Source organism: Bidens hawaiensis, unplaced genomic scaffold (genome assembly GCF_021521415.1).
Source record: "Bidens hawaiensis isolate Kalapana, Puna unplaced genomic scaffold, B.hawaiensis_p1.1 tig00032828_1, whole genome shotgun sequence".
NCBI lineage: Eukaryota > Viridiplantae > Streptophyta > Magnoliopsida > Asterales > Asteraceae > Bidens > Bidens hawaiensis.
Window position 1 is genome coordinate 11,865 of NW_027495613.1, and position 10,979 is coordinate 22,843.

Consider the following 10,979-nt stretch of genomic DNA (forward strand, 5'->3'; position numbering starts at 1 on the left):
CCATACGCCAAAGACACCTTAAAATTCAAAAATCAAAACTGTCTTTGTTTTTGTGGGTTTTAGTTTGTCATGATTGTTATTAACAGAGTGAATCTCTCTTCAACTGTCACACTTTTTATTCCTCTTTTCTTTTGTATAATAACCTAATAATAATCCCATACACCTCTCTCTCACACACACCAACACACACATATTTCTCCCAACTAATTCTCTTAATTAAATCCTTCACAGACCACCTACATTATATTACACACCCACTATTTTTGATTCCATGAAAAAAAACAATACATATTCTCTCCTCCACTTCCAAGCAATCAATTTCTCACTTTTGAGTTTCTTGATTTCTGTGTTGCAAATTCACCATCATTGCACTTTGATCCAAATGGGTGTTGAAGATTGTCATCAATGTTTAACCCAAATTACCAATAACCCAACCCAAAATTTCGAAGACGATGATGAAATTTATCACTACAATGACGAAGACGACACTAGGCGCAAATTCAAAACCCTTTTGCACAAATTCATCTGGGATTTTGGGTTCTCGTGTTTGTTTCCAGTGAAGGAAAGAGACAAGAAGAAGTTGGTGAGTAATTTGGAGAACAATAAGGCGTGGCTGCTTGCGGAGTCTGGTGGGTGTGTTGGTGCTAATAGCAATGAGCCGCACTCGGTGCATTCGTCTTTCAGGTTCAGCCTGTGTTCCCAAGTGGAGCTTGAGTCGTTGAGTGTGGGCTCCTCCTCTTCGACGGTGCTGATGGTGAACTTGGATAATGGGTTGGTGGAACCAAGATCTCAACAACTTAAATGGAGGCGAATCGAGTCCTTGGAAAGGAGTATTTCACCGGTGGCTCATACTCTTGTTAGATTTACTTTTCCTGAGATTGTTTCGGCTACTCGCAGCTTCTCCAAAGGTTCTTCATCTATCACCTAATAATTCCAATTTATAAATCTACAAAAGTAATCATAATGAAAAAAATAAACATCACCTTAAAATTCACTCATTTATCTAAACATGCCGTAGGGGTTGGCGGTTGGCAGGTGACAACCAAGTTCTAAATGTGTAAAAAACATGGGTTAAACGGGATTTGATTTGTTTAGCCTAAGAGGTCAAATCAAACACAACCCGATTGCTATTAGTTTTTTTTATTTCGATCTAATATATATATTTGTTCGAATTATGTAGGGAGGGTTTTGGGAAGAGGTGCATTGAGCTATGTGTTCAAGGGAAGAATTGGGATCTTGAGAACAACAGTTGCAATCAAGAAACTTGACAAAGAAGATAAAGAGGCCCCAAAGGCTTTCTGTAGAGAACTAATGATAGCAAGTTCTCTTCATAATCAGTATATTTGTCCCCTAGTCGGGTTTTGTATCGATGCAGAAGGCGGGTTGTTTTTGGTTTACAAGTATGTGTCTGGTGGAAGCTTAGAACGTTATTTACGCGGTATTATTTCTATAACCTTTGTGTTTGCGTTTTGATATTTTTTTTAAACTTAGGATCTCTATCAAGTCAAGAGAATACCTGTTTTGTAGAAACACGAGTGTGTTCTTGATATTGAATTATAAAGTTTGAATCTTGATTAAATCAAGAAAATACCTGTTTTGTAGAAACAAGTGTTTGTTCATGATCTTGAATGTTAAAGTTAGAATCTTTATTTGAAACAAGAAAATACCTGTTTTGTAGAAACAAGAGTTTGTTCTTGATTCTTGAATGTACAAGCTTGAATCTTTATTAAACCAAGAAAATACCAGTCTTGTAGAAACAAGAGTTTCTTCTTGATCTTTAATCTCTATTTCTATGACCCTTATGTTTGTTCTTGATCTTGAATCTTAAAGTTTGAATCTTTATTATTATTATTATATAGAGAAAATACTCGTTTTGTGGAAACAAGAGTTTGTTCTTGATTCTGAATCTTAAAGTTTGAATCTTTATCAAATAAATAAATAAAAAGCTGGTTCATAGAAACAAGATTTGTTCTTGTTCATGAGTCTTAAAGTTTGCACCTTTACAAAATCGAGAAAATGCCCATTTTGTAGAAACACGAGTTTGATCTTGAGCTTGAGTTTTAAAGTTTGAATCTTTATTAAATCAAGAAAAAACCACTTTGCAGAAACAAGAACCGGTAAATATGGCGGATCAAAACTTCCATGGTCAGTAAGGTATAAGGTTGCTATTGGGGTTGCTGAAGCTGTGAGGTATTTGCATTATGGTACTGAAAGATGTGTGGTTCATAGAGATATTAAGCCTTCAAACATCCTTCTTTCCTCAAGAAAATCACCTAAGGTTAAAAAGAAGTTGATTTATCACATGTTCACTTTCAGTTAAACCACCTTTGAGATTAATAATTTGTGTTTCACTTTTTCTTGCAGTTATGTGATTTTGGATTAGCTACTTGGACTTCTGCCCCTTCGGTTCCGTTTTTGTGCAAAACTGTGAAAGGAACATTCGGGTATTGTTTGATTAAGATGTTTTAGGCATATTTGCTTTTGGTGGGTTGTAGATTTTGATGATGGATAATGTTTTTCTTTTTGGTCTAATAGCTATTTGGCACCTGAATATTTCCAACATGGGAAAGTATCCGATAAAACGGATGTTTATGCATTTGGGGTGGTTCTTTTGGAGTTAATAACAGGACGTAAGCCGATTGAATCAAGAAGAGGAGCCGGAGAAGAAAACTTGGTTTTGTGGGTGAGTTTTTCATGATTAAAGTTGCTATAGATAATAATTAAGCATATTGAATAATAATAATAATAATAATAGTAATAATAATAATGATAATAATAGTAATATTAATAATAATTATTAAAAAATGTCAAATTTGATTATTTGTGATCTACATCATGACACCTAGGTAGTGGTGTAGTTTCTGACATGACACAAACCTGACACTGAATTTGCATGTTCAAGTTATGCCTAAACGGGCTCATGGTAGTTCAAGCTCGACCTACAACCACATTTTGCTAAACGGGTTGTGTTTGGTCGACTTGGCTAGTTTGTGGGTTAAGCCTCATATATTTAAAAAAAATATTTATTTTTAATAGGTATTTTATGCCAAAATTTAAAGGTTGAAAGAGAAATAAATATTAGTTTTTATAGTTTATACCTAAATATTTTATACACGTGTTTTTTTTGTTGTAAATTGTAATTTTAGAGTATGAATATGCAAAAAGGAGAAAAATAAAAGAAAATAAAATTTCTGTGTCAAACTTGTTGTCTTTGTGTCGATCCATAATAATTTGTGTCGTGTTCATGTGTCTGACATGATTTTCGGGTTCGTGTCAAATTATCGTTATTGAATTATTTGATTCTTATTTATTTTGCAGGCGAAACCATTGTTACAACAAGGATCTATACAGGAACTACTCGACCCCCGCATCAATTTCACTCATAAAAACTTAGACCAGATTACCCGAATGATACAAGCCGCAGACGCGTGTATCCACAATGAAGAATCGAAAAGACCAAACATTGATGTAGTACTTTCTATCCTTAAAGGAGTCGAAGCAAATCCAAAACTAAGGAAAACACCAGCCGGGACCCCATTTTCATCTAACCACTATGCTTTTGACGGTTATCCTCAGATTCCACAAACAAAAAATGACTTGAACTCACATTTAGCTTTGGCAATGCTTGGTGTTTCAGAGTTTGAAGACGATCTTGAACATTTGTACTGTCGTTGACCGTGACTGTAGAACAAAAAACATCCATTTTGAAGGTGCAAATTTGGTTTAATATAACCCATGAGTACAGAAGTTGAAAATTTGAGGGTGGATAGAGGTTTGTATATAGATTTGTAGTTGAATGATGGTGAAAAAGAAAAATTTTAAAAAACTAATTTACATGTATGTGAATTGTTATCATATCGGTCATGCCTTTATTTAAAAAAAAATTTTTGAACAGCGGTCATGCCTTTATTTGACAGGCTTATTATGGGAAGATTTTTTTCTTTTTATTATTCTCGTGAAAAGAAAAATGCTTGTATTTAATCTCCGTTAGAAAAAAGGTGACTATAGGTAAGTTAAAATAAAACCATTGAGAAACTTTTAGTTAAGTTGTGATGTATATATATATACACTAGTCTGGGCAGTGACGGATCTAGAACCAAATGTTAGGGGTAATGTTTAAATTTTTTTAACCGTATTTCATGCAGTGTAACCTACATCCGCCACTGAGTTTGAGCCTCGTGTATTACACGAGTAATTGATGAAAATATTAAACTCTAGCTATTAAGTAAAATTCAGTCAACAAAATGATCATATATTATTAATAAAATTACAATTACATTAAAATTGTAAAAATTACATAACTAATGTTACACAAATATGTTACAAATAAGTAAAAAAACTTCTGTATACACTACATTTGTTATATTGGTTGATATACATTGTTTATCAAAAATCAAAATATTTAGTCCATCTCTGATTGTAAGAGCATCCACAATGGTGGATGAGTAAAAAGAAACTAAACGCGCCACATCAGCTGCTACATCAGATTTTCACTCATTTACTTTCAAACACCAAAAACTCTCATTTCTCCTCCAACATTACATCCACTTTTAAACACCCATGTATTCCACATAATCACTTACTTCTATATTTTCTTTCTATAAACAAAAATACTTTTATAAGTATCTTAATTTTTTTATTTCGTATTATTTAAATATTTATAGATGGTTACCGTCTTTCAAAAAAAAATTAAGATGATTACCGTTGGTGTGTAAGCTTAGAAACAAATGAATTTTTTACCATTGAAAGTAAAAAAAAACAGCAAAAAAAAATTATATTTTAATTCAAAAAGAAAGATAATTAAAGTCGGAGGTTGAACTTGGTTTCAAAATGTAAATGAAAATTAAAATCAATTACTTTTGACCCACTTATCATGTTTGTTTTCATTCATTTTTGTGGATATGCTTTAAACTGAACATCACCTCCGATGGACGTTTGTCAAGTTCAGAATTTTGAATCAGAACTAAACATGGCATTGGAGTTGCCCTAACTCTTGATAAGGTAACATATAAGAGTATCCACAATGGTGGATGAGTAAAAAACAACTAAACGTACACGTCATATCAACTACTACATCAGATTTCTACTGATTCACTTTCAAACACCAAATAATCTCATTTTTCCTCCAACACTACATCCACTTTTAAACACTCATATATTCAACAGAATCACCTATTTCTATATTTTATTTCTGTAAACTCAAATATTTTTATAAAGATCTTATTTTTTATTTCATATTATTTAAAAATAAAATAAGTTCTAGTAAATAGATTTAAAATAAAAATAATAAAAGTTATAAATAAAAATTTAAAATTGCACAGACAATAAATAAACCAACCACAAACAAACAAACAAAAATTATTAATTTTTTTTTTAAATTACATAAACAATAATATTTATTTATTAAAAATATTTAACGTTGAAAGTAAAACAAACAAAAATAAATTATTTTGTAACTCAAAAAGAAGGATAGCTAAAGTGGGGGATTGAAATTGTTTTTAAGATTTAAATGAAAAGTTAATTACAATTGGTCCACTTATCATATTTATTTTCATTCAGTTTTTGTTTATATGCCTTAAAGTGAATATCACCTCTAATGTGCATTTATCCAGTTTAGAATTTTGAATAATGTCACGTCAGAACTAAAGGGGTGTTTGGGATTGCATATTTTCACCGACTTATAACTTATAAACTTTTTGAAAAATAATAAGGTGTTTGGGATTGCTAATATTGTGAGAGAAAAAGTTCCATAAGTTACACTTTTGTAACTTATTAACTTAATGAAAAGTTATAAGGAGGTAAAATAAGGAATCCCAAACACCCCCTAAACATCACATTGGAAATGCTCTAAGTTTGATTGTAACTCTTGATGTAGCCACACATAGTTGTCGGTGTGAAAAATAAGGTTCTTTCAAGTACATACCAATTTACCAACCCTAAATAATGATAAGTATATCCATGAAACTAACAAAAAAAATATTCATACACATAAAATATCTTACATTTTAAACAATTAATATCATGTTATTTGAGATCATCAGTTCATGTTTATCCGAAAAACATGATTACCCCAAAAATAGATTACCTAAACTTTGATGATATAATAATCCTTAGAATCTTTAGAATCTTAAATTGATTAATCATGATAAATTTGTTGTCATTAATATAATATTATGTGTATCACAAAATTTTAATTTTTATATATTTTAAAATTAGAAGTTGTATAATCAAGCAATATATATAATTGAAAATTAAAATATAATAAAATGATTTGTTTCATTTCATATGAATGTAATTCACAGAAAAATGACAAAGACATATTAACCTTAAAGTCATTTTTCAAATAACAGTGATTATTCTAAGTTAGCCGAAAAATATAATATTTAAAATTGCATAAAGTGAAGGTAGTGATTCTTATTTAAATTAATTCAAAGTATTGGATAAGGAATGTTTAAATTTTGAATACTAACATCTTGTTATTACTTATTAGTTAATATTATGGAAAGTTGTTGGAATACTTAATCAATCGATATATATATATATATATATATATATATATATATATATATATATATATATATATATATTAACAACTTATAGTGATAAAAAAAGGAAGAATAAGCAACGAAATCTGATTTTATGAAAGCATGGTAATGACTTTTAACCTGATTAACTATTTTTGTTTATAATTAATATGAAAATGAAATATCCTTGAAATATAATGAGGAACATGATCAAGTTACAAATAGTAAGAAAAATAATAAATATTCTATTAAATTACGTTATATTTAAGGTGTGAAGTTTACTAAATTTTTATAACATAACTGAATAATAAATGCTATGATTGTAATGTTATTTTAAATTTTTCGTATAGTTGTTTTGAATATAAATCATAATAAACATTTTAATTATGTACTAACCAACATAATACACTAACATAACCCCAATATTGTATTTCTATAAAAATAAAAGAATAAGTTAATATAATATTAAAATTATGTAAAAACCTAACGAAAATGATATTCTATGATCTAGGTTTCAATATCATAAATGTTATTTGGAAAGCGAAAATAGTTGATGGGATTGAAACATATTTTTTGGTTTAAAATTTTGAATTTGTATGCCTTTAATTAAGCAATTTGTACTATAAGGCATATTAAATTAAATATATTTAAATGTATAAAAGTTATAAATAACATCATAAATTATATGTTTTGAAACATTTTGGTATCAGTTATGGAAAAAAATATTGAAAACAAAATATTGATTTTCTTATTACTAAAACTCTCTATATTACACAATAAGTTAATGAATTAATTAAAACTAAACACCAAGATTTATGTAATAAGTATTCTTAATGTTTTCAATATTTATGTAAAATGTTTGAAGAAAATTAAGAAATTACAAAATTTCCTGAGTTCAAATGTATATGAAAAAAATTAAAATCTGAAATCAATCTTATATAAAATATTATGCACTATTGCTCGAATCCAGTTTAAAAATAATTTGCAATTTATTACCATACAAATCCAAATTCTTAGACAATAATGTACCTTTATTTTCTTTAATATGCAATTACATGTGACTTGAAAATTTTATCCTTACAGGCCGGCAAATTTAATGTTGAAATTTTCTTATTTTCTTATTTCACTATTAATGTTAATAAATGAATCGATTAGAATTTTCCGTTAATAAACACAATTTGAATTCATGTATTTAAATAACTTAAAGATAAATGACCATATATTGAAATATGTTGAAAAAAAAGATGAGGAGGGCTATGAGATTAACAAGTGGCATAATTTAGTAGTCTTTTATTAGAATAAATAGATTTTTTATATTCGTTTGTACAGTTGGACTATAGACGGATTTATAATTGAAACTAGTGTGTTGACCACCACGTTGTGGGGGTTCAAGTCCTAGATCGATAATTAACACACGAATTAAACGACTAACTCTCGTTTATATTAATAAGAATATATCTCAAAAAACTGATTACAAACTCTCTCAAACCCTAACTCGGTTTGACTCTTAATGAACCCTAACTCGGTTACACCAACCTCACCGTCTCTAATGTCTAACCATAACTCGGTTTATATAGACTAACCCTAACTTGTTAGCCAAGACATTACCAAATATAATTTTACTCTAATTCTTGGGTTGGGCCTTACACTCGGGCCAAACAACAATTGAGCCAACAATCACCCCCACAATTGTTATACCCGAGTCACCTGACTCACACCATAATTTCCTACTCGAAATTGGCGGGTCTTCAACTTCACGCTTGTCATCATTCTCTTGATTCTCCCGAGACTTTTCATGATCTCTTGTAATGTTCTTTCGGCTCAACTTGGCTAGAATTAACACTTGCTTCGTTTGATCATCACACGCCTTCCCTTGGGCTTGAATCCTTTTCTTGACCACGCGTTTAATTTCTTGAACACTCTTCTTTGGACTTTGAATTTTGGAACTTGGATCTTTGATTGGAATCTGACTCGTAACCGACTTGCCTTCTTTCACTCCAGTACTTTGAAGATCCCTACGTGCAAAATTCTTCATTCCAATGATACCTCGTTTACTGGGACTTGTTATCTTGAGGCTAATCTTGTACAATCGATTCTTGGTCCTTGTCACCTTCATCAAAATATTACCTGTATCATCTTTAATGGTTAGCAAATCATGCTTCATGTGAATCTCGCATCCACCTTCCGTTGCTTGACCAAGACTTATGATATTGCACTTTAAGCTTGAGATGTGGTTGACATCGGCCAACAAATGTTGTTCCCCCGTTTTTCCTTCAATTAAGACTGACCCTTTTCCCTAAATATCAATACAAGATTCATCTCTGAACTTCACCTTTCCCGTGACACATTCATTTAACTCATAAAAGTATGCTTTATTACCGGTCATGTGATTCAATGCTCTGTTGTCGAGATACCAAACATCTTTCTCCATCAGTTTAGTTTCGAAACGCTTTGGAATCACACCATCTTCATTCGGAAAAACCGTTTTCTGATCACCTTTAATCATAAATAAACTTGGATCAAAATCATCAATTTTGTTCAAATTAGATTCTTCATTTTTCTTCATATGTTCTGGACACGTAGACGCAAAGTGACCGAACCCATCACAACGGTAACACTGAACCTGTGACATATCCTTTCTTCTCCATTGACGATCATTCGTTCTTCTTTGACCCGTATACCTTGACCCACGATGTTGACCATCTTGGTTTTCACAACCATCTTGATCCTTATCCTCTCGGTCTTGACCTCCGGTTTCTCAGCCTCTTCCACGTCCCTGTGAACTCAGCCAACCCTTACCTCGGTTACCGGACTGATCATACGACTTCCCTTTGTAATTACTTTCTGTCCGATTGAAAAGTAACTGACCTTGTGAATTTGAAGCGCGTTCTCTGCCCCGTATACGTTCCTCAAACGCCTTAAGTCTTCCAACAACATCTTCAAACATCAAACTATCGAGATCAACACTATGCTCGATTGAGGGTACAAGTTGAAAGTACTTATTTGGAACCGCATCCAGTAACTTCTTCACCAAGACATCTTGCTCGAACAAGTGACCTAGACTCTTTTCCTTTGAAACCATACCTGTTATTTTTCCAGCAAACTCGTCAACGGTCTCGTTTTCCGCCATCTTGAGTTTCTCAAATTCACTTTTCAACGTTAGCAGTCGAGCCTTTTGAACTCGCTCGACCCCAACATACCGTGCTTTCAAAGCCGTCCATATTTCTCTGGCATTTTTGTATTGAGCAATCTAAAGAAGAATATCACCTTCTATTACTTGAAACAAAAACGCTTTTGCCGTTTTATTCTTCTTCGCATCAATAACCGCACCCTCATTCGGTTGAACAACTTCTCATAACTCTTGATCATCTAAGATCGCTTCCACCACAATCGCCCATGAGATGTAATTAGTTTCATTCAACTTTGGAACCTGCAATGATATCCCCCCACTCGCTTTGGTTGGATTATCGGCTCCTCTTTTTCACCTGCCATTGACGTCGTCGAACACCCTTGCTCCACTACGTTGGAACAAATACAAACCAAACAACTAGCCCTGAACAACTTTTTAGAACCGAACCAACGAACAATGTTCGTGAACCCGGTTAACGAATAACTATCGAACCGAATAACAAATTGTTGTCTTCGAAACAAAAACCAAACCCCTCTTTCACTTTTATCTTCTACGATCCAAAAATAATAAATTAAACTATTATTTTCTTTTCTTTTGAATTCTTCGTGACCTGTGCAAAAAAGAATCTAAATTATGTAGACTTTGTGACACTCAAATCACAAAACCATATAATCCCTTAAAACGGATTTTCGATCAATAGAAACTTTTGCAAACTCCGATCAGAAACTTCAAAAGTCCACAAGAAAACAAACACAACCCTTTTCGCCTTTAATTAAATCCTGTAGTAGGTTTCCAACTTAACACCGATTAACAGCCAAACTCTTACACGGACCCAAAAAGCAATGACTCAACCCAACCTTCTTTTTCAATCGTGAATCGGAACTGGCAATGGGAACCCGGAGGAGCGAGCAGCAACGATCTTCTTCGTTGTGCCTGACTCACACAACGACGGTGGGATCTTCTTCCGGCAACGGCAACGACGATTCAGTCGATTATCTATTTCTTGGACTTGGCTCTGATACCAATTCAAGTCCCAGATCAATAATCAACATACGAATTAAACGACTAACTCTCGTTTATGTTAATAAGAAAATATAACTCAAAAAACTGATTACAAACTCTCTCAAACCCCAACTCGGTTTGACTCTTGATGAACCCTAACTCGATTACATCAACCTCATCGTCTCTAATGTCTAACCATAACTCGGTTTATATAGATTAACCCTAACTTGTTAGCCAAGACATTACTAAATAGACTAACCCTAACTCGATTTGACTCTTGATGAACCCTAACTCGATTTATATAGACTAACCCTAACTCGGTT

General features: G+C 32.1%; 1 protein-coding gene across 1 annotated transcript; it reads left to right on the plus strand.

Annotated features, from left to right (window-relative positions):
• Positions 1-382: 382 nt before the first annotated feature.
• Positions 383-3,834, plus strand: LOC143584153 (putative serine/threonine-protein kinase PBL7). The gene is made up of 6 exons (XM_077066261.1): positions 383-908; positions 1,181-1,438; positions 2,106-2,278; positions 2,365-2,444; positions 2,536-2,683; positions 3,319-3,834. The coding sequence occupies exons 1-6, from the start codon at positions 383-385 to the stop codon at positions 3,673-3,675; spliced, it is 1,542 nt and encodes a 513-aa protein (XP_076922376.1). The 3' UTR covers positions 3,676-3,834.
• The last annotated feature ends 7,145 nt before the right edge of the window (positions 3,835-10,979 follow it).

Excerpts from the sequence above, each read along its gene's own strand:
- LOC143584153 (XM_077066261.1), top strand. The coding sequence starts at position 383 with ATGGGTGTTGAAGATTGTCATCAATGTTTAACCCAAATTACCAATAAC. Across the intron at positions 2,279-2,364 it reads CCTCAAGAAAATCACCTAAG|TTATGTGATTTTGGATTAGC; the intron begins GTTAAAAAGAAG and ends TTTTTCTTGCAG. Across the intron at positions 2,445-2,535 it reads ACTGTGAAAGGAACATTCGG|CTATTTGGCACCTGAATATT; the intron begins GTATTGTTTGAT and ends TTGGTCTAATAG.